This window comes from Sorghum bicolor, chromosome 9, assembly GCF_000003195.3.
Source record: "Sorghum bicolor cultivar BTx623 chromosome 9, Sorghum_bicolor_NCBIv3, whole genome shotgun sequence".
In the NCBI taxonomy this organism is placed as follows: domain Eukaryota; kingdom Viridiplantae; phylum Streptophyta; class Magnoliopsida; order Poales; family Poaceae; genus Sorghum; species Sorghum bicolor.
In genome coordinates, this window is record NC_012878.2 from 2,793,667 (window position 1) to 2,818,281 (window position 24,615).

The window sequence follows — 24,615 nt, forward strand, 5'->3', positions numbered from 1 at the left end:
AAATTGATGAGAGAGTAGCTACCACAGCGGTGTTCCCCCACAGTAGTACATGTACATGCATGCATAAAGCTGCCACCAGTTTCATAGCTATCACATGTGGTGTTGCAAAGGGGCATTACTACAGCAGTGCATTACTCGGTCACGTCCTCTGCTCTCAGCCCACATTGAATTCGGTTCATCGTGTTAAGGCAGAGGGTGGTCCAGATCAAATCAAGGGCCGGCCGGCCGGCCGGCCGTCCTTAAATTGCTGCAGCATCGATTCGCTTGACAAAATGGCGACAGGAGTGCTCCCAGCTCCAGATTCTCCGTGAGAATCACATCTAGACAGCCAAACGGGTAAAAACACAACTAAATTCTAGTAGAAATCTAACGAGAATCGTTTCTCCATTCACATTGCAAGCTGCAGCTAAAAAACGCCTCCCTTCCCCCCGTTCAATCCCCTCCATAATCGCACTAGAATCATCACCACTTATGACGAACTGCTCATCCACCAGAATCAGAAAGCAATTTACCAAGCACACCACTGTTCTGTAACGCGAAAGAAATAGGATACCCCACGCAATCATGAAGGGGTTCACTTGATGACACCTCTAAACATTAGCACTGCAGTTCCCAGCTTCCGGTTCTTCCACCCCTTAACACTGGCAGAATGTGCTTACTAGTTCCTAGTACAAGACAATGGGGTCAACCATCGGCAAGCATTCAGAATCAGACCTGATGGTGTGGCAACTTGCAACAACTGCACTATGATCATCACCCAACTTGCTGACCTTCCTATGCAGATGGCACAGGGGCAACTTCGTGCAGAGGCCGACAAAATGTGGTAAGTTAGTGAGGACACACTTCAACGTCGGGTATTACCCTCAAGCTCCTATTCTAACGTCATTGTGTGGTTCTTCAGCCTTCACATCTCCAGAGCCTGAAAAGGATTGTCAGTTCACCAATGAGCGTGTGTGTTACAAACAAGTCCGTAATGCAGAGAAACAGATGACAACTAGGCTCAACGACAAACACAGACATAGGGTCACAGATGGTAGCAGTATCACTGCTTGTGGATCAATTTAGTAGGAATACTAATAAAAAAATGCAATGCAGCGAAGCGTACCGGGGAAGCCCGCATCCACCTTCCACCCATCCAGTCAGAGTGCAACCTCAGCTGTGCATGCTCGAATTCATTCTCTTCCTTCCAAGGCCTGAAGTAGACCATGCACCTCTTCTCGCCAAGGACCTTGGACACCACACCAACCCACCACCCGTCATTGCAGAAAGCATCGACCTCATCAAGTAGCTTGAATCCATCAGAGACAGGGATTTCTGGAGGACAAGGTCTGATGTGTCGCGCTTCTACAGTTTCTTTCAAAGGTTTGGTATCGTCATCATCCTTCAGTGTAGCATACTCCACGAGGAACTTGCTGCCGACAGGTTTAACAATAGTCGCCTCGAACCAGGCTCCACGAAAACCTTCATCATCGCTGCAGACTTCAACTTTGACACCTTGTGTAAATTTTAACTTGGCCACATTCTGAAAAAGAGAACCAAAGGGCAAAGGGCAACAAAACTAGTTAGTTAGGTACGTAACAGCTGTGAATCATAAGCTTGTAACAAATCTTGTAGTTGCAGAGCATACAGGAAAGCAGATCCTTTCTAGATAACCCAACCTAAGAGGAACATCCAACTATAACTTTGATCGACACTTGGGACACAATAGCAGAACAAACATAGAATAAGTATTCTTTCAACACATTCTGAAAAGAAACGCATAGAAAATAAATTGGCTAGGCACATTAGTAATCAATCGACATAACACGCAGCACCTAATCATTATCACTGTGACTTCCGAGCTTGCAACTCATCTTGCAGTTTTCAGCACATACAGGGAAAGTTATAGTCTCAATTCGCCAACCCAAAATGGCAAGATGAACACCGTAAAGATAACATTGAGTTTTGCTGCTATTTGAATCATCGCCAGTTATTGATCACAAGTTTCCATTCAAACACAATAATGTCCACAAGCAGTTCGCGTAGCTGTCGTGAATATGCCTAACAACATATCTTCTCGTTTTCCTTTTATTCTGACAATAAGCAATATCAATGCTGGCAGCTGCCTATGTTGATTAAACAGCAGAGCAATTGAGACTGCACTAAAGATAATCATACATCTAAATGAGGTAGATGATGATTTTTAAATTCCTCTCCAGCCACAACCCGAGTGTCGCCAATGAGGTGATTTAGGAAGTAGCGTGGGTATTCTAAGCAGTTAAATCTACAAGGGCTACCTTTTAAAAGTAAAGGCTATAAAATTATGGTAGAGAGCAGCTGACATTGACATAGAGTGGAAAAACTTCTGTAGTATGTTCAGTTAGGAGTACAGTTAACAATTGGCATCACAAAATTTGAAGTCTTCAGATGCCACTTAGATGGCATCAGACTAGCAGATTGAAGAGCAAGGAATTTACACATCGTGGAAGGATAAAAGGCTAAAGCTATTTGCTATTCTTACAAAGGTAAGAGAAGAACATGCATTCTGACAGTCTTTCCCACGGTAGGGTAATGCCAGAGTAATATAAATGAGAGTTAGTAGGCAGCTTATGAAAGGTATATTTGGAATCATAATTCGTGATAGCAATAAGCAACAAATAGATTGCAGACAAGGTGCCTCCCATTATCAAAAAACCAAGAACACTTGGAACTATGTCTCACTCTGAATCAAAATGCTCGAGTAATGAAAGACTTTTGGTGTAAAAGCCATTTTACCATGCAAAAAAGAAAATGCAGAGGTCTTGTTCTTAGCTCGCTGAAAGTTCCTGGTAGCCTTGATACAAGGACCACATGAAATATACATCCAGGGCAAAAGTTCAGGGTAATCACATCACATGTAAGAAAATAATAGCAGAAGCAGTAAAGGGCCTAGATCCTCTTAACATTACATGTTTTCTAGAAATGTCAAAGGGCAAGAACTAGATAATGCTTTAGAACGGAAAAAGAAATCCAATGCAATAAGCTTCTTGGTGACCATACAGTGAATGACATTAAATTCCAAGAACAATATGTTCAGAGATTACGTTATACAATATTTTCCCAATATTATGATCACAGACACAATCAAGGTGGTCTATTTTGAAGGTGTAAGAGACTTTGGATTATCTGAACTTGGAACTTTTGGGACTGATGGGCATTTTTGTCCCTTTTAATATGTACTATTCAAAAGCAAAAGAAGTGACCTAAAATATGTAGCAATTTAAGCTGACTTAAGCAATGGAGTGAATTTTTGGAATGCTAAGGACGCAGACTTGTTAGTCATACACTATTCTATAGGTTTTGACAGAAGAAAGTCATACAAAGAAAAACAAAATGCACTCAACATTTTCTTGCAATACTAATACTAGAGAGGAATAAAAACCAGACATTCTAGAATTCTATCTTCAGTCGTTGTAATTGCAGAAATCATGGTACTTCACTAGCATTGTCAAGTAATGAAACTTAAGCATTCAATCTTTATAACATTGAAGCAGATAGCTGACTAACCATGTATCGTGGTGTGCAATGTGCAAGAACAAAAAAGATTAGCCAGACAAGCAGTAGCTGACTGACCATGTAAAATCTGACAAAATATATTTTAAGATCTTAAAAGATTCAAGTTTGAAGGAAACTGTGCAACTGCAACTGACTACAGACCAAACAGAAACTTCAAGATTGTAACACAGAACAGCATCTGTATCACAAACCATGCAAAATTCACATGCACCAATAGTGCAAATATCTTACCAATGACTATTTAGAAACATTAAACACACTGAAGTCAATAGCTCAACATATTAACAAAAAAATGTAAATTCCAGTAGTCATATTTGTAATTTATTACAATAAGAGCAGAGCAATCCAAGAAGTGTGCACAAAAGTTAAGTTCAACAGATATTTGAAAGAAAATAGATTCTAGGGAGATTTATACCGACCTTTGATACTTGTTCCCACTGGTCATCAACCCAGTCATATCGAAGCCTCAGAGAATTCTGGTTCACCTCAACTTCCGTCCCTAAATGCGCCGACTTAAATGTGTACTTGAATTCTGGATGAACCTTAGTAATCACCCCTAGCCACCAGCAATCACCTTGGAATGCTTCAACCTCATCATTGATGCAGAAACTAATCTCTGATGCTTGTGGTGGGCAAGGCCTCACGTGCTTGACATCAACAATCTCCTCAGACAATGCAGTACCATAACACTTTGAAACAGTGTAGTCGACTAATAGGTTGTTCTTCCAGATAGTCTTTGCAACAACTGCAGGTGACCAAGCAACAACAGAATTTTCTTCCAACTTAGAAACTTCGATTTGCATTCCTTTTGCATATGGCATTGTCTTGGGTATCTCCTAGAAGGTAACAACCAATAATTAGCACTGAATGGGCAGCCCAAACAAGGTGGAAGAAACATCATACAGGTAACAAGTTACATAAAAACCTACAACAAGAGCTACTCTACCATGATCAACACAACTGAAGGAAAATCCAGAAATATTCAAGCCCATAGGTTTTGGTTAGCGATGAAAGAAGGATACTGAATTACCAAAAATACTCAAACTTCTAAACAACAACACAAGGCAGTATAACACAACTAGGAAGTCCAACAGCATCTGTCTCTTAACATATCTACCAACTAACTGAAATAGCAACCCCTTCAAAGATTTATATTTGTAACAGAAAACTTTTGTAGTATTATTACAAAATGAGGGCTAATCATTGGTATCATAAAATTTGATGTCTTCGGGTGCCACTTAGATGGCATCAGACTAGCAGATTTAAGTGCAAGGAATCTAGACATCGTGGAAGGTTAAAAGGCTATTAGAATTTGCTATTCTTACTGAGGTAAGAGAAAAACATGCATTCTGACAGTCTTTCCCACAGTAGGGTAAAGGCGTGCCACAGTATTATACGTGAGAGTTTGTAGGCTGCTAACGAAAGGCACATTTGGAATCATAATTCGTGACAGCAATCAGCAACAAATAGATTGCAGATAAGATGCTTCCCATTATCCATAAACCAAGAAGAACCCTTGGAATATAATGTATAAGAAGCAAGCGTGGGAAATCATAATCCCACATTCGCCCTGCCACTATTGAACAAAATATGGTAGCCATTTCTAACCCTAACCCCACGGAATCACCTAGAATGAAAGAAAAGGAAGGACCTTTTTTATATGGATTATTATAAGCTTAACCGATTAAGGAAACCCAGAATCAAATCAAACAGAAAAAAGTTGGAAAACCCCTTGTTAGTGTACCATGCTATCTGGGGAGCGCCACTGGCCGGCGACCCACTCGAGGTGGGGGCGGACATCGGCAGCATCGAACTCCATGACCTCCCTGGTCTCCGGGAAGCACACCCTGACCTTGCCGGGCGCGCCGGCGCGGCCGAGGGCGACCCCGAGCCACCAGGCGTCGTCGATGAGCGCGTCGACGGCGGCGTGCTCCGCGGGCGGCGGGGGCCCCGACCCCGAGGCGGGCGCGGGCGGCGGCGGGGGCCGAGGGCGGAGGCTCCGCGCCGGCAGTGCCTCCCGGAGCCGGCGGTCGGAGTCCTCGGACTCGAGGAGCGAGTCGTACTCGACGGTGTAGCCGCCGCGGGGCTTGGCGCTGGGCCCCACGACGACGGCCGCGAAGTGCGCCCCGCGCAGGCCGGGCTCGTCGGGGACCACCTCCACGGGGTCGCCCGGGTTGAACCCCTTGGGCGTCTGCGGCGACGCCGCGTCGCGGCGGCCGGGCGTTCGCGGCGGCCGCATCGTGGCGGGGCGGGAGCAGTGCGGTAGGATGCTGGAGCTGGAGCTGGAGTGGACTGCTCGTGCTCGAGTCGAGAGCACGACTGCACAAGAGAACAGCGACAAACAAGGCTGCCGAGGCCTAGAGAAGACATCAGCCGTGGGATCAGCCACGTGGATGGTCAGGTCACTCCCGGATTCCAAGCAAATACAACAATAGGTTTATAGTCAAACTGTAGTCAATAGCTTGACTCTTATGTTAGGCCATGTGTCTTGTTTAGTTCACCCCGAAATCCAAAAAGTTTTCAAGATTCCCCATCACATCGAATCTTGCGCCACATGCATGAAGCATTAAATATGGACGAAAACAAAAACTAATTACACAGTTTGTCTGTAAATCGCGAGACGAATATTTTGATCCTAGTTAGTTCATGATTGGATAATATTTGTCAAATAAAAACGAAAGTGCTACAGTAGCGAAATCCGAAATTTTTTCGGAACTAAACAAGGCCGGTTCCAAATTTTTTTTGAAAAATGGACACTGTAGCACTTTCATTTATATTTGACAAATATTGTCCAATCATGGACTAACTAGGATTAAAAGATTCGTCTTGTTAATTCTGACCAAACTGTACAATTAGTTTTTATTTTCGTCTATATTAAATACTCTATGTAAAGATTCGATGTGACGGAGAATCTGAAAAAATTTGCAAAATTTTTTGAAAACTAAACAAGGCCTTAGTTCGCAAAAGTATTGGTTTTTGCCTACTGTAGCACTTTCGTTTTTATTTAACAAATATTGTCCAATCATAGAGTAACTAGGCTCAAAAGATTCATCTTACAAATTACAGGTAAACTGTGCAATTAGTTTTTATTTTCGTCTATATTTAATGCTCTATGCATACGACCAAAGATTCGATGTGACAGAGAATCTTGAAAATTTTTATGAACTAAACAAGGCCTTAGCATCAAACTAGGCACGAAAGGATAGACATTTATAGATCCAAACAGAAGTGTACTCCCTCCGTACAAGATTTTGAAGTCATTTAGGACAGCGATGCTGTCTCCAAAACACAATTTTGATCTCTTATTTTATAAAATTATTTAAGAAAAATTGATATATATATATATATAAGTATTTTCTAAAATTAATCTATTTATATAATTTTTACATTTTAAACTCAATAATTTAAAAGTTATTGATGATTTATATTCCCAATGTTTAACTTAAACCTTGTCCAAAACGACTTCGAAATCCTATACGGAGGGAGTATGTGTAGAAGAATAAGAAAGAGAAAATAAGATATGGTACCACATAATAATAATAAAAATATATTTATAGACAAATATGGGACAACTATTATATGACTTGGCTCTTATTACATCACTTATAGCCAAACACTTGGCTCTATTATTAACCATGCTCTTAGGCCAGTCGAGATTTTAAAGGATTTTATAGACATTAATAAGATTTTATAGACATTAATACGATGACATAACAGGAAAAACAAAGTTTTTAGCCCATACTGATGAAGAAAGTGAAGAGAATTGTATCATAGGGACGAAACAAGCCAGCGCCATTTCTAAGGGCGCCTTTGATATAAGGCCAAGGGGTGACCCAAGCTCCCCAACTGCAACTCGGTCTGGACCCCCACCTACAAAACACCCTCTCTCTCTCTCATGTCTTCCTGGAACGCTCCTAAAGCTATCTCCAACAGCTCATGCGCCCAGAGAGGCAAATGCAAAAAAGGTCACACACAATGCTTTAGCATCCTCCAACAGACGACGCATACACAACACCTATTTTGGGGAGGGTGTGAACTGAGACACATATTTGTCGCGTCTATCTCCAAGACGCAAATTGCCTGTGCTCTATCTCATCGTCGAGGCGCTACTGCTCTGAAGCGCCCTAGGTAAACCAGGAACTCAAATGTGATACAATACTAGTCCCAGGAGGCTAGTAACACATTTATTACATCAGATAAGTTTCAGCGTAGTAGTCTCGGAAAGCGTGGACAAGGAAGGCACGCTATAATAATAAGACACCAAAATACAACATAGGTCCAAAGGACCTAGAAACAAACGATATGACGACCGAACATCTGACAAGTCCCAATACCACAGGCTTAGTTGGGTGCAGACACGACCTTACTCGAACGCCACTTCGGGATCGAAGTCCGGATCTTCCTCTGTTTAATAAAGCAAGGGTGAGTACAAAGTACTCAGCAAATCCAACCTTACCCTGCGGAAGGGGATAACAATATATATGCATATGGATAAATCAAGGATGAGGCTTAGTTTTATTTGCATAAAGCTATCTTTATACAAGGTTTTATTTCACAAATAATGTTGTAACAGACATCTTTTTCCACATATGATAGTATTTCTGAAAATGGGGGTTTGATCACAATTTTAAGTGTTGTTGAACCCTTGTTCCCACAACACAATGGCAGTCAACCATTTATTTCCAAAATCACACTCTCTCACATGCTTTCACTCATCCCAACCAATCTAGTTGTTGAAACCAAACCATAACCCGTCCGAGACCGCGGACACGGCTATCCAAATAGATTTACACTTTGCAGAGGTTGTACACTTTTCCCACAAGTAGGTTACCATAACTTACACTGTCGTACAAGCACAGATCCATCAAAGTCATTACCCTCCATAGCTAAGTAATGATGCTCACCACGGGAACACTAAGGCCACATCTCATGATACCACAATAATTCACAAAGCTCTTGTCATATATTTCTACAGTTTCACATACATCACTTAGTGTCCCGTTGCACACCTGCCTCCAGGTGATTGCCATACTAACTAGAGTGATTTAGACTAAGCCTTTCCCTTGCAAGGCGAGTGGTTGTACGATAAATGAGTTAGGCAAGATGAATCATCAACTCAGTCCTTAATCGAGACAAGGCAGATATCTTCACGCTTAACCCCGCAAGGTATAAGCCACAACACCAGGGCAACTCCAAAAGAGATCCCATCCGCCCCATCTCCATAGTAATCACATCTATAACTTGTTCATTAACCCTTTCACAATACCTACAATTCAAGGATGGCTATTCAACAGGTTTTAACTAAGCAGCGAAAATACTTCGTACATATATCGTACATGCAATATTTAAAACGGCTTCTACGGGTTGTGTTTAAAAAGGGGATCGGTTGGACTTGCCTCCGTCGGCGTCCTAGGCAAACTCCTGCTGACAGTCCGGGTTCTCGGCGTCAAACTCGCGGTACTCGTCTCCAACGTTCTTGTTTTCGGACTCGTTCACTCCGTCAGCTAAAATACGCGACGACCGACACAGACGACAGTACGCGACGACCGACACAGACGACAGGCACAGATAAATAATCATATAAATTCAAATGAGCTCCAAAAATTATGAAATTAATATGAGAGGTAGATCATGATTTTAGATGAATTTAGGAAAAAGAATTATTAAAATCGGAGTTAGCATATGGTATTTGTGAAATGACCGGACTTTAATCATACGAAAAAGGCTAACGATGATTAAGGAATGGATGCTTCACGAGATGATTTTTGGCTGGTAGTGCATGGTGCATGCATGTACTATTTGGAGTTCATGCTTATGGCCTACGCATGCATGGTTAGAGAGAAATTAGCAGGGGTCATTAGAGCTCTTCTGTATGTCATGGTTCTATTCGTGGAGTTCTTGGCAGTGAACCGGTACAGACAAATACAAGGAAAAATACAGAAAAAATACTACAGAAAGATAGAGAAGAGCAAGGAGATGCTCATGAGCTGCTCACCTCGTCTTGCGACGACAGTCGAGCTCGGCTTGTGCGTATGGCCGTATTCGGTATACGCGAAGTGAGAGTGAGTGAGCGAGTGAGTGAACGTGTTTCTCGGGTGGTGAGAGTGAGCACCCGAGGCTGGCTTTTTATAGGCCAAAGCGCTCAGCTGCGTGCCATTAAAAATACTACTGTAGCGCATGGTCGGTGCCTAATTTGCATGCACGATGCATGCAAATGGACGGTACTTAATCACCGTGTGCATGCAGGTGCATGCAAATGGTCGGTGGCATGTTCTGCATGCATGCATGAGATATATTCATGTGGGTGCACTGCTATGTTTTCTTGCATGTAAGCTTGCTGGTACTTGCTATTATTTGTGCGTGAAAAATATGGATGGATTAGATGGAGATACTATAGAGCTCAAATTATTTTATAGTTTTTAAAATATATTTTGAAAATAATTTTTAATGCGAGTGATTTTTGAATGTGAATTTTTGGGATGTTACAAACCTACCCCACTTAAAAGGAATCTCGTCCTCGAGATTCGGCTGGGTTCTAAATAGATGAGGAAACTCTTTTCTCAGGGCATCTTCTCTTTCTCATGTTGCTTCTGCTTCAGTGTGTCTACTCCACTGAACACGACAAATTCGGACTGTTGTCGTTCGAGTTTGCTTGGTGACTGTATCTAGGATTTTTATTGGCACTTCTTGATATCTTAGATCGTCTTGTAAATCAACTGTGTCTGACGATATTTGTTCCTCTGGTACTCTGAGACATTTCTTCAATTGGGAGACATAAAACACATTGTGTATATCTGACATTTCTTCAGGTAGTCGAATACGATAGGCTACAGCACCAATCCTCTGTAATACTTGATATGGTCCAATATACCGAGGTGCTAGCTTGCCTCTAACTTGGAACCTTCGAGTTCCTCTAATAGAAGAGACTTTGACATACACAAAATCTCCAACTGCAAAACTTAACTCTCGCCTTCTTTTATCAGAATAGCTCTTTTGACGCGATTGTGCCTGTTTCAATTTTTCTCTGATTTCAGCTACACGATCTTCTGCTTCCTTTATAAGAGCTGGTCCAAGCAAGGTTCGTTCTCCAACTTCTGACCACATCAATAGGGTTATACATTTTCTTCCATATAGGGCCTCAAAAGGTGACATGCCCAAACTAGCTTGGTAACTATTATTATAGGAGAACTCTGCATAAGTTAGGCTTTTCTTCCAATCTTTACCATACGTGAGCACACATGCTCTTAGCATATCTTCCATAATTTGATTTATTTTTTCAGTCTGACCATCTGTTTGAGGATGATAAGCTGAGCTAAAATCTAGCTTGGTTCCCATAGCTTCATGCAAACTTTTCTAGAACTTAGAGGTAAATTGGGTACCTCGGTCAGATACAATCCTACTTGGCACACCATGCAATTTGACTATGTTATCCACATATAACTGGGCTAACTTGTCTCCACTATATTTGGTGCGCACAGGTATGAAGTGAGCAACCTTGGTAAGGCGGTCCACTATTACCCATATTGAATCATTTCCTTTCAGAGTTTTGGGTAATCCATTCACAAAATCCATGCCTATCTCATCTCATTTCCAAATAGGAATAGGCAATGGCTGGAGCAAGCCTGCTGGTTTTTGATGCTCCGCTTTAACCCTTTGGCAAACATCACACTGTGCAACAAATCGTGCCACATCAGCTTTCATGCCACTCCACCAATATCTTTCTTTTAGGTCCATGTACATCTTGGTGGCACCAGGGTGGATAGAATAAGCTGAGTTATGGGCTTCATCTAGGATTAATTCTTGAAACTTTCCCTCCTTGGGCACACAAATCCTGTTTTTATACCACAATACTCTTTTGTTATCCACTCTAAAGTATGGAGCTTTATTTTCTCCAGTTTGCTCACGAATCTTCATCAGATCCTTATCCTTATGTTGTGTCTGCTTGATTTCTTCCACAAGAGTTGGCTGCACCATCAGACTGCCATTTTGAGGTTGGCGTACTATATGCATGTTCAAGTGTGCTATCTCTTCTTGTAGGTGAGTGTTCTTAGGCACCAACTGCTGACCATATGACCTTCTGCTTAGGGCATCTGCTACCACGTTGGCCTTTCCTGGGTGGTAATGAATCTCAAGGTTGTAGTCCTTGATTAACTCCAACCATCTTCTTTGCCTTAGGTTCAAGTCTGACTGTGTGAAGATGTACTTCAAACTCTTATGATCCGTGTAGATTTCACACTTGTTTCCAATGAGGTAGTGTCTCCAAATCTTGAGAGCATGCACTATAGCTGCTAACTCCAAATCATGGGTAGGGTAATTTTGCTCATGAGGTCTAAGCTGACGAGATGCATAAGCAACCACTTTTCCTCCTTGCATGAGAACACATCCTAAACCTTGTCTTGAGGCATCACAGTATATGATGAAATCTTGGTGAATGTCTGGCAAGGTTAACACTGGTGCTGTTGTTAGTCTCTTCTTCAACTCTTGGAAACTCTTCTCACATGATTTTGTCCAAGTGAATTTCTTATCCTTCCTAAGAAGCTCTGTCATGGGTCTGGCTATCTTGGAAAATCCTTCTATAAACCTTCGATAATATCCAGCTAATCCAAGAAAACTTCTAACCTCACTCACATTGGTGGGTTGCTGCCAATGGGAGACAACTTCTACTTTCTCAGGGTCAACTGCAACTCCTTCAGCGGTCAGGATATGGCCAAGAAATGCAACCTTCTCAAGCCAAAATTCACACTTGCTGAATTTAGCATACAACTTGTGTCTTCTTAGCTTTTCCAACACTACTCTCAAGTGTTGCCCATGTTCTTCAGCACTCTTAGAGTAGATAAGTTTGTCATCAATGAAGACTACAACAAACTTATCTAACTCTTCCATGAATACCTTATTCATGAGGTTCATGAAATAGGCAGGGGCATTGGTTAATCCAAAGGACATCACTGTAAACTCATATTGTCCATATCTAGTTACAAAGGCTGTCTTGGGAACATCACTATTCTTGATCTTGAGCTGGTGATAACCTGATCTCAAATCAATCTTAGAGAAATACTTGGCTCCCTTAAGCTGATCAAAAAGGTCATCTATCCTTGGCAGGGGATACTTATTCTTGATGGTGACTTCATTTAGGGACCTATAATCCACACACATCCTCATAGTTCCATCTTTCTTCTTCACAAACAAGACTGGTGCTCCCCATGGTGAAGAACTAGGTCTAATATAACCTTTCTGCTGCAATTCTCTTAGCTGCTCTTTCAGTTCAGCTAACTCTGTCGGAGCCATTCTGTAAGGTCTCTTGGCTATGGGGGCAGTCTCGGGGATAAGATCAATGATGAACTCTATATCCCTGTCTGGTGGCATTCCAGGTAGTTCCTCAGGGAATACATCAGGGTATTCTTGCACTATTGGTACTTCCTCTATGGTCCTTGCATCCAAGTTGAAGGCCATTGGATTAACTTTAGACCCTCGGGTTTAGCATTTCACTTTAATCCCTTCATGGTTAACTAATGATACTTCCTTGGTTGCACAACCAATAATTCCATTGTGTCTGGTTAACCAATCCATTCCAAGGATAACATCTATTCCTTTGGACTTGAGCACTACTAAGTCTGCTAAGAAAACTACCCCACTTAGAATGATCCTTACATTTGAACAACCTAGATGACATTTGATGTCAGACCCAGGCGTTCGGGTTATTAGGGGTAACTTTAGTAGTACTGTGGGTATTTGATGCTTCTCAACAAAACTTGATGATATGAATGAATGTGATGCTCCAGAATCAAATAATACTGTTGCAAGTACTGTATCGACTAAGAACTCACCAAGTACCACTCCTGAAGCAGTCTGAGCATCCTGAGCATGAATATGGTTGACACGGGCTCTACCATAGGATTGTTGAGGTTGCTTCATCATCTGGCTATTATTGTTGGTGTTGCTATTGTTGCGAGGGAAACCACGGTTGACTCCAGACACTGCAGGTCTTGGTCCATTAACAGTGTGGGACTGAGTGGATACTGCTGGTGGGTTGTTCTTGTAGGGACAGTTGGCAATGTAGTGTCCAGTCTCATGGCAATTAAAGCAAGTCCTAACATTGTTTGTGATTTGACCAGTGCTGTTCTGTTGAGTCTTGCCATAAGTTTGATTCTGATAGGTTGTCTTGGGCTGATATGATGACTGCATTTGGTTATTGGAGACACTAGCAGGAGAGCGAAACTGCATTGGGGTTTGAGTCCGCTGGCTCGGTTGGCTAAAGGTTTTCAGCCTCTGGGATCTAGCACCATCTTGAACCTTGCGCTCGAGAAATTTGCGCTTGTTTTCTTTCCTTTCTTCAGTCTTGGCCACATCAGTCAGAATGGTCCTGTTCATCAATGTGTTGAAATCTGGATAGATCTGTGGCGTCATGAGGGTTCTGAGCTCACAGGTCAATCCTTCTATGAACTTTGTCTATTTCTTGGCATCAGTGTTGACCAATTCTGGGGCATAGCGAGACAACTTAGTGAATTGGAAGATGTATTCACTCAGGGTTTTATTTCCTTGCTTCAAGTTGCGAAATTCATCAGCTTTCAGCTTCATGATCCCATCTGGAATGTGGTACCGATGGAATTCATCCACAAATTCTTCCCATGTGATCGTGTTGGCATTATCCACAGCTCCACTATAGGCTTCCCACCAAGAAAGGGCAATTCCTGTCAGCTGATGAGATGCTAGCAGAACTCTATCCCTTCCATCGCAGTGGATTGTGTCCAACTTCCTTTCAATCACCTTAAGCCAATCATCTGCTTCCATGGGGTTGTCGGATCCAGTAAAGGTGGGTGGCTTAAGCCTCATGAACTCAGTCATCTTGTCTTGGACTCCGACTCTACGGTTGTTCCTAGGGCGGTTCATGCCTTGAGCCAAGGTCTCCAGAAGGCGAGTCTGAGTTGCCATGACTTGTGCTAAGTCAATTACTAGAGGAGGGGGCAAGTCATCTCCTTCATTATGGTTCCTAGTCTGACTCACTTCATCTTCATGAATACCATCAACATTTGCATTGGCTTGACTTCCATTTGGATTTTGGCTTTGTCTACTAGCTGCACGACCACTTGTTTGAGAGCGGGTAGCTGGTTTGGAAGGCATCTGTTGGTTAAGATGAGAAAGCATTAGATAAGGGTTAGATCTATTGAGTGATGTTGTTTTTTTTGTTAAGGCGTTATATTTTAAAAAGGTGCAAGTTTTAAGACTTGCTATCCCGTAAGGGAACAACATAGAGCACTCAATTATTTAGCACAACCAACAAGCACAAATATATATTTTGAATAAGAGGGCGGTTTACAACATAGTAGTGGAGGAAATAAGCGTACTACAATACGATTCATTTACTTTGGGGGTTGAACAAAAGTGAAGTAAACTTCACTTCCCCAAGACAAAAAGGAGGAACTAGGTGATACTAATCTTCAACTTCTTCGGACGGAACAGCTTCATTCCCTTGGTGTTGAGGTGGATCATGCTTCTGGCATCTGTGGTTCTTCCTTTGCACTAAGAGGTGGGTCACCGTCTTCTTTTGGAGGTGGCTGGGTGAGGAGGGGAAATCCTTCTTCCTTAGTAGACTCCAAGTCTAAAGCTTCATGAGAGGTTTCTGTGGGTGGGGGAGCTGATGGCCCTTCTATGTCCATCTTTCTTTTGGTTTTTAGGGACATGATTAGGATTCCTTTTAGGACTATGGGCTCTTGGTCTTCCTCTGCTAACATCCTTCTTTTGATCCTGGTGATAAGGTAGGCATCCTTCAACTCCTGAACATGGCGGTCTTCAGCTGCCTTCAAGACTTCAGCAATGGCAGTTTCACAACTTTCGGCTGCAGTTGCTTGGGCCTGAGCTTCTGCAAGCTGCACATGGAGCTTTCTAACTATGATCTCGCCTTCCTCCGCACGATGGATGCACTTCCTTAACTCTGAGGCCTGCTCATCATATTGCTTATCTAGAGCAAGTAGGTATGAGGTCATGAATACCACAGTTGGGTCATCTTCAAGTGAGTAGCGTCCTTGCAAGAGCTCCATGCGGGTCCTCCAAACTGGTCGGTCTTTTTCGTCGGGTGGAAAGAACCTCATGGGTGTACGGGTGATGGGCTTCTCGTAGATCTGGCATAGGTATCTCAAGGCTTTGCGGGTGACGGCTTGATATGTATCTGCAAACCGAAACCCGGTCGCAGTCATGCTCCAAGCTTAAGCTATATTAGGGATGTCCTCACTTTTCCCAATATAGACGGTAACTTCACACCGCTCGGTCTCATGCTCTTCATATTCTCTGCCTTCATATTCTGGGCGATCCTTGATTCCAAGTTTCTGCATGGTAGCATACAAGAGCTTGGGAAAGCCTTCTACACTTAGACACTAACTGCTGGTCCAAACTCCTTCTGCCATTACCACAGGCTTAGTTGGGTGCAGACACGACCTTACTCGAACGCCACTTCGGGATCGAAGTCCGGATCTTCCTCTGTTTAATAAAGCAAGGGTGAGTACAAAGTACTCAGCAAATCCAACCTTACCCTGCGGAAGGGGATAACAATATATATGCATATGGATAAATCAAGGATGAGGCTTAGTTTTATTTGCATAAAGCTATCTTTATGCAAGGTTTTATTTCACAAATAATGTTGTAACAGACATCTTTTTCCACATATGATAGTATTTCTGAAAATAGGGGTTTGATCACAATTTTAAGTGTTGTTGAACCCTTGTTCCCACAACACAATGGCAGTCAACCATTTATTTCCAAAATCACACTCTCTCACATGCTTTCACTCATCCCAACCAATCTAGTTGTTGAAACCAAACCATAACCCGTCCGAGACCGCGGACACGGCTATCCAAATAGATTTACACTTTGCAGAGGTTGTACACTTTTCCCACAAGTAGGATACCATAACTTACACTGTCGTACAAGCACAGATCCATCAAAGTCATTACCCTCCATAGCTAAGTAATGACGCTCACCACGGGAACACTAAGGCCACATCTCATGATACCACAATAATTCACAAAGCTCTTGTCATATATTTCTACAGTTTCACATACATCACTTAGTGTCCCGTTGCACACCTGCCTCCAGGTGATTGCCATACTAACTAGAGGGATTTAGACTAAGCCTTTCCCTTGCAAGGCGAGTGGTTGTACGATAAATGAGTTAGGCAAGATGAATCATCAACTCAGTCCTTAATCGAGACAAGACGGATATCTTCACGCTTAACCCCGCAAGGTATAAGCCACAACACCAGGGCAACTCCAAAAGAGATCCCATCCGCCCCATCTCCATAGTAATCACATCTATAACTTGTTCATTAACCCTTTCACAATACCTATAATTTATTTTCACCACTCACACCTTTTACTTTTAAAATCATTATATTTGATAAAATATAGCGGTGAGTATCCAGGATGAGTAACAAGTCCTAAGCATACTAAATAATAATATTTCTGTTATAGCATATTATTTGTTCCTAGGTTCGAACAAGACAATCACCGGGTAATATCAATTCAAGGATGGCTATTCAACAGGTTTTAACTAAGCAACGAAAATACTTCGTACATATATCGTACACGCAATATTTAAAACGGCTTCTACGGGTTGTGTTTAAAAATAGGATCAATATGCATCAAAGGGTATCGGTTGGACTTGCCTCCGTCGGCGTCCTCGGCAAACTCCTGCTGACAGTCCGGGTCCTCAGCGTCAAACTCGCGGTACTCGTCTCCAACGTTCTTGTTTTCGGACTCGTTCACTCCGTCAGCTAAAATACGCGATGACCGACACAGACGACATGCACAGATAAATAATCATATAAATTCAAATGAGCTCCAAAAATCATGAAATTAATATGAGAGGTAGATCATGATTTTAGATGAATTTAGGAAAAAGAATTATTAAAATCGGAGTTAGCATATGGTATTTGTGAAATGGCTGGACTTTAATCATACGAAAAAGGCTAACGATGATTAAGGAATGGATGCTTCACGAGATGATTTTTGGCTGGTAGTGCATGGTGCATGCATGTACTATTTGGAGTTAATGCTTATGGCCCACGCATGCATAGTTAGAGAGAAATTAACAGGGGTCATTAGAGCTCTTCTGTATGTCGTGGTTCTATTCGTGGAGTTCTTGGCAGTGAACCGATACAGATAAATATAAGGAAAAATACAGAAAAAATACTACAGAAAGACAGAGAAGAGCAAGGAGATGCTCATGAGCTGCTCACCTCGTCTTGCGACGACAGTCGAGCTCGGCTTGTGCGTATGTCCGTATACGGTATACGCGAAGTGAGAGTGAGTGAGCGAGTGAGTGAACGTGTTTCTCGGGTGGTGAGAGTGAGCACCCGAGGCTGGCTTTTTATAGGCCAAAGCGCTCAGCTGCGTGCCATTAAAAATGCTACTGTAGCGCATGGTCGGTGCCTAATTTGCATGCACGATGCATGCAAATGGACGGTGCCTAATCACCGTGTCCTTGCATGCAGGTGCATGCAAATGGTCGGTGGCATGTTCTGCATGCATGCATGAGATATATTCATGTGGGTGCACTGCTATGTTTTATTGCATGTAAGCTTGCTGGTACTTTGCTATTATTTGTGCGCGAAAAATATGGATGGATTAGATGGAGATACTATAGAGCTCAAATTATTTTATAGTTTTTGAAATATATTTTGAAAATATTTTTTAATGCGAGTGATTTTTGAATGTGAATTTTTGGGATGTTACATGCTCCTTCCGCTCCGGCCACACCGCCCACCCAGCGCCCAACTCCGAGTTTGCCGCTGGCCCATCCTGCGCCAGACGGTGCTACTACGGCCCTACGCTGGAGATGGCCTTGTCCGCCACGCCGCCGTCGGAGATGCCCCCTCCCGTTGCGCCAAAGGTGGCCCTTCCGTAGCGTCGGATATGGCCCTGCCCGCCACAACGCCGGAGATGGCACCGCGTTCGCCGCTAAAGATGGCCTCACCTGCCATGCCGCCTGGCGAAGATGGCCCCGCTCGTTGCGCCGCCGAAGATGGCCTCGCCTGCCATGCCGCCTGCCGAAGATGGCCCTGCTCGTTGCGCCGCCCGCTACGGTGGTGGTTCTTGGAGATCGAGTGCTCATTGTCGCCGAAGCCTGCGGCAAGCGGCGGGAGTTTGGGTGCTTTGTTTTTGCGGTTGCTGTTGGAGGTGGAACGTTTTGCATATGCAATGCTTTTACTGTGTGAGACCTAAACCATAGAATGGGTCTCTATTTTAGGTTCTATCTGTTGGAGACAGTCTAAGGTTTGTTGTTTGGGAGCCATTCTTGCTCCGTCCTCGCACAGGGATTTGGGGGCGACACGGCTCATGCTTGAACCATAAAACTTCCTCCTATGCTCCTCCTCACCAAAATCTATTGGCTATATATGCTACCCTCCTCCCTTGATGCCTTCTTCTCCTTCCTGCTTCTCCATCTTCTCCATTGTGTTTGCGTTAAGTGATCGGCGAAGTTGCTGCAGTGGTGGTGCGGTGCAATCCCTGAGGTGAAATCCCCCACCCAAATCCCCTTTGCTTTGATTCTAGGGTTTACTGTTGCTCTATTTTGATTACGATTTGTCTGTGTCGAGTTTGGGTACATGATGCTTGTGTAGTTGTTATGCCTGTTGATTTTGAGCACTGCAATGTTGGTTCTTTTCATACGGTCGATGATGATTCTATCCACTATATGCTAAAATGTTGATTCTTTTATGGTCCGATGATTCTGTCCATTGTATGCTGAAATATATAGCTTCTATAATGGTCGATGATGTTTATGTCCATTGCACTGGAGGCATTTTTTTATACAGCCGTGTTGTTAGCTTAGGCCTTGTTTAGTTCGCAAAATTTTTTCAAGATTCTCTGTCACATCAAATCTTTAGTCGAATGCATGAAGCATTAAATATAGACGAAAATAAAAACTAATTACACAGTTTACCTGTAATCTGTGAGATGAATTTTTTAAGACTAGTTACTCCATGATTGGACAATGTTTGTCAAATAAAAACAAAAGTGCTACATTAGTTCCGAAAATTTTTAGAAAATCGATACTGTAGCACTTTCGTTTGTATTTGACAAATATTGTCCAATTATAGACTAACTAGGCTCAAAAGATTCGTCTCGTCAATTCCGACCAAACTGTGCAATTAGTTTTTATTTTTGTCTATATTTAATACTTCATGTATACTCCCTCCGTCCCTGAATACTGCTATTTCTAGGAGAAAATTTTGTCCACATATACTTCTATTTCTACTAGCATACTCGGTCCACCAGTCCATTTAATTTCTCCTCGAAACTTTCGTGGTCCACCAGCCCATTTAATTTCTTCTAGGGAGTAGTACTTTGGCGCATGATAATTGTTTGAGTCTGTTTAGTTGGCATTAAATGCACTCGTTGGAACCAGAGAACCATGACTTAACGTGTATGATTAAATGGTGGAACCTAAATTAATTGAGGGTAGAATGGTCTTTTGCTTGCCACACTAATCTGTCTGAAATCTGCTAGAAATAGCAGTATTTGGGGACGGAGGGAGTACGTCTAAAATTTCGATGTGACAGGAAATGTGAAAAATTTTACAAAATTTTCTCGAAACTAAACAAGGCCTTACCAAATGAATGATCGCACTGTCCTGTTGAGGCCAGCCAAGGTCTATTCATGCTAAGGTATATCTTTGAATGAATGTTCAATGCATGTAGATGAAACCTACTGAAAATTGTGAGATGATGACCAGACAAGCAGCACCATGTTTGTGGTTATGCTTTCATTAATATGATTAATATGTCTTAGAGAAATTATATATTTATACAGAATTAAATAAAATATTTTTTATACAAATATTGTGGATTTCGATGAGATCTACAACTTTCAAGTTTTGATTTTTTTCATTGAAGATCGTTAAGATGCTAAAAAATATTAATTGCATATTTAGATATGAGGGTATTTTCGACTTTTCATACCTACAAATTTAACACTATTAGTGCACTCACAATGCAAGACTCTATCACATAGTCCAAGACAATTAATTACATATTATTTATAGTATTTTGCTGATGTGGCAACATATTTATTGAAGAAAGAGGTAGAAAAATAAAACTCCAAATCTTAAGGCCTGTTTAGATTTGAATTTTTTTGGCCCAAAGAGAAAATTTTTATGGAATTGGGGCCTGAGAACTAAACGGGGCTAAAAAATTTTGGGGCCAAAATTTTGGGCTGCAACTGTGCAGACACTCCCATGGAATCCCACCAATGACAACTGCAACTGCATGCGGCCCAAGTTGTCATCGGTGGGTTTCCATGGGAGTGCGTGCACAGTTGCAGCCCAAAATTTTGGCTCCAAAATTTTTTAGCCCCGTTTAGTTCTCAGCTCCAGTTCCACAAAATTTTTTCTCTTTGGACCAAAAAAATTTCAAATCTAAACAGGCCCTTATCTATAGACTCTAAGTCCACATTGTTCGAGGTAATAAATAACTTTAGACTCTATAATAGAGTCTACATTGTGAGTGCCCTTAGAGTCAAATGTGATGGAAGTGGCGAGTGATATATGTGAGAACTCAACTTTTTTAATGGCTTATAAGTAACTATTAACTTTTATTGTGGTATATATAAATAAAAGCCTCAATTACTTATGCCTTATTTAGTTGCAATTTATTTTGTAAAATAAACATCATAGCATTTTTATTTGTATTTAATAAATATTGTCCAATCATAAATTAACTAGGTTTTTAAAAAATCGTCTTATAAATTATAAATAACTATATAATTAATTATTTTTTAATCTATATTTAATGTTCTACAAATATGCCGTAAAATTCTAAAGAAAATCTTGAAAATTTACTGCCGCCGGCTGGGTTCCTTCTCTTCCACACCACACCGCACTACTAAACCCCCCTACCGTTCCTTGTCTTGCACACCACACCGCCCAAAAAAAAAAGTGCAAACATATCCCGGCCACCGCCGTCGGCTCGGTTCCTTCTCTTCCACACCACACCGCACTACTAAACCCTACCGGTTCCCACCGCCGCCGGCTCGGCTCCTTGTCCTGCACACCACACCGCCCAAAAAACCCCAAACCCATCGATCCCCCATCATCGAGCCCCGGCAGTCGGCTTGCCTGCCATGGCCTCGCTGCCGCCGGCGCCATCGAGCGCCACCCATCGGCGCCGCTCCCAACCGCCCTCATCACCGCCGGCCTCCTCGGTGGGATCCTCGGCCGCATTCCCACCCCCCAAAAGGCGCCGGTCCGAGCCTCCGCCTCCCTTGCTCGGGTTGGCCTGCTACGACGGCTTCTACCCCGCCATGGAGCCCCACCCTTCCGCCAAGCACGCCATCGCCCTCGCTCGCAAGGCCGATTTCGAGTACTATTTCGTGCCGCCGGTGCCGAAGGAGGAAGCCTGGGGCTGGTTCCCGCTGGACGCCCGCGACGGCCGTGTCCTCGTCCAGTCCAAGTACTTCCCCGACGACTTCCACCGCCCTCGCTTCATGAACTACGCCGTGTGCGATCCCCTGTTCAAGCGATATGTGCTGCTCCCACCTATACCTGACGACCTCACCGTCAATGAGGGGAGCCTTCTCAATTTTGGGCTCTGCCTTGCTCCCTCCCAGGAGGATGAGGTGGATACATCATTCAGGGTGATATGCGTGGCGGGGTACGAAACCAAGCTGGTCGTGTTCGTGTTCTATTCTGTGACTAGGAAATGGGGAATCGCTACATCTTCAAACTGGAGCTTTTTGGGCACAGAAAGGCCTCCTAAGTTCTATGGCCTGGGCAGCTTCGACTATGTTGATGGCTGCTTCTACTGGACGGTGCCTTTGGCGGACAAAATTCTCGTGCTTGATGCCCTCAAGATGGAGTTATCTGTTATCAACTATGCTCATCGTGTGGAGGATGGCTTTCGGGCTTGCATTGCAGTTGATAGAGAAGGAATCCCTGGGATGGTCACTGTTGGCGAGTACTTGGGGAATGGGAAGTTTCGCTTCTCTCGCATTGCGAAACAGAGTGACAATGGATCTCCCAATGAACGCCTGTCGGAGAATATTATACAGTTGCCTGACTACAATAATGAGTACTTCACTTTAGGTGCAGCTGAGGGATTTATTTTCCTTCGAGGCGTTCCAGAAGATGAGGAAGTAGAAGACTATTCATCAGAGGATCTTTACATGGAACCTGAAGACGTAGAATATTATTCGCTGAATGTCAAGACTGCTGAATTTAAGATGGTCTGCGCGATGCCCATGGACAAGTGTTACAATAGTGTTTGCCCATACTTCGGCTTTTCTCCACCATCGGCAAAACCATGTGTTTGAAGTGGTAAGCTTGAGGTCATAATCTTATCAATGCAGGGTTCTTTTATAGTATTTATTTTGCATATGTTAGCAGTAGTTTGCTGTCTAATTGTTCATGTAGAAGTAAGCTACTTATTTTGGGGCACTCAGTTTATCAATGCTGCAATGTAGCTTGTATTGCTGTCGCCTGTCTAGCAAGCAATTTGTCGGTGGTATATGTTTGCACTTTTAGATGGTCGTCTAGTTGTTAACCATCCTGTTATATTTTTAAGGTAGTATTTTTTTGGGATAACATGCTGCCAAGTTTTGACAATTAACTGGAGAATGAATATTTTGTATCCAGAAAATGCTTGAAGATAAAAATAAGCTAGACCTGTCGTTAATGTCCTAAAGGACCTGAGGCCGGATCTTTAGCTGGGAAACTTTGTTCTTGTAAAGTATAAAAACCAGAAAACTTCTGCAGTTCTGCTTGCTGTTCATTACCTGCCTCTTTTGTAAGTAAACTACAAATGTTGGAAATTTATCCTAGGTCGCATTGCCATTCCATTACCAAACCCCCAAATGATCTCTTCCTTTCAGATTATAACATGTACAGCCTTTTTCGACTTCACCCATTTTATTTTTGTACATCTTTTGTTTCTTCTTTCTTCTATACACCTTTTATGGCCTATCTTTTGTGAGCACCACATTTGTCAATTTGATGAATTCAAATGGTTAGTTCTTTGTTTGAAGAGGATGTATCTACTTGTATATGTTTCTATCCTTTACCAATTTCAGGTTTGTTATCAATCATGCTCATGTTATGCCCATTACTATCTCTGTTTTTCTTTGTGTCAGTTAGTGGTGACATGAAAATATGCCACTCCATGGCTCATATTGAGCTAACAGTACATTGTTTAAATCAATCTTCATCTTACATCGAGCTCAACCTAGCAGGCTTGCTGAGGCTTAGACTGGTATCCTTGCTGATGATACTAGTTAGTAGTAACCCCATAACATTTTTATTGGAGGGGTCGTCATAACTAATAAGGTTTGGGTTGGGACCCTTAAGATCTTTACTGTAAAACTTGGCAACATAGGTGGAATATCAGGCATTAGGTGAAAACGTGAATTTGGTAAAAAAAATATATATTATGCATTCACAGTTGTTGTCTGTAGTTCTAATCAAATTTATCTGCAGGGATGCAGCTTCGCTTTTGAGCCCATAATCGTGCCATGCATCTGTATTGGTGAGGGGAAGTGCAGGAGGTTCAAAATGGCGCTTCAAGTTCACTGGATGTTCTCGAGCCTTGGGTTAGTAGTTATCAGAAAGTAGTAATGTAGTTTAATATGCTAAGTTATTGTAAGCAAGATAGGTTGCTAGCAACCTGACTTTCGTGGACAGTAAAATGTAAGTTCTATGCAACTGATGTTCTGTGCTTGGCTTCAGTGTTCAATGCCACCTATGAGATGGGAATGTGCTGGACTATTCGAATGGAGTGTATCGTAGGCACCATTGACCCATTGTGTACGCCATGAACATGAAGTATGGAATGAGTGTAGTAGGGTTTGCTTTTCTGTTTGTTTTGCAGCCTGCAAGTTTGCGCTTTAAGTGCCGTTTTATGCATGTAACAAATCATCATTTGCCAGTAGACTAATGTGCAGCCGTGTGTGGTGTAGCCTAATGGTCAACTCCCTCCGCCCCGTAATATGATTTTGTTTTATAGTTTTCCCCAAACTTAAGGACCCCCTTTGATTTTCAGAAAAGAAAACAGAAAACATAGAGGAAATAGTCTCCTATAGAAATTCCTATGGAATTGTTAAT

The 24,615-nt window shown here is 42.4% G+C and overlaps 2 protein-coding genes across 3 annotated transcripts; one reads left to right on the plus strand and one right to left on the minus strand.

Moving 5' to 3' along the window:
* On the minus strand, positions 473-5,822 carry LOC8071278 (DUF724 domain-containing protein 3). Its single transcript, XM_002440487.2, has 4 exons — positions 5,279-5,822; positions 3,954-4,370; positions 1,106-1,522; positions 473-919 (listed from the first exon to the last, which is right to left on the minus strand). The coding sequence occupies exons 1-4, from the start codon at positions 5,771-5,773 to the stop codon at positions 905-907; spliced, it is 1,344 nt and encodes a 447-aa protein (XP_002440532.1). The 5' UTR covers positions 5,774-5,822; the 3' UTR covers positions 473-904.
* On the plus strand, positions 21,450-24,368 carry LOC8068181. Of its 2 annotated transcripts, none has more exons than XM_021447035.1 (2): positions 21,450-22,836; positions 24,000-24,368. In XM_021447035.1, the coding sequence occupies exon 1, from the start codon at positions 21,645-21,647 to the stop codon at positions 22,830-22,832; it is 1,188 nt and encodes a 395-aa protein (XP_021302710.1). In that variant the 5' UTR covers positions 21,450-21,644; the 3' UTR covers positions 22,833-22,836; positions 24,000-24,368. The 2 variants fall into 2 exon arrangements, with proteins under 2 accessions (XP_021302710.1, XP_002439229.1); XM_002439184.2 differs by having other exon boundaries at positions 21,456-22,836; positions 23,992-24,368.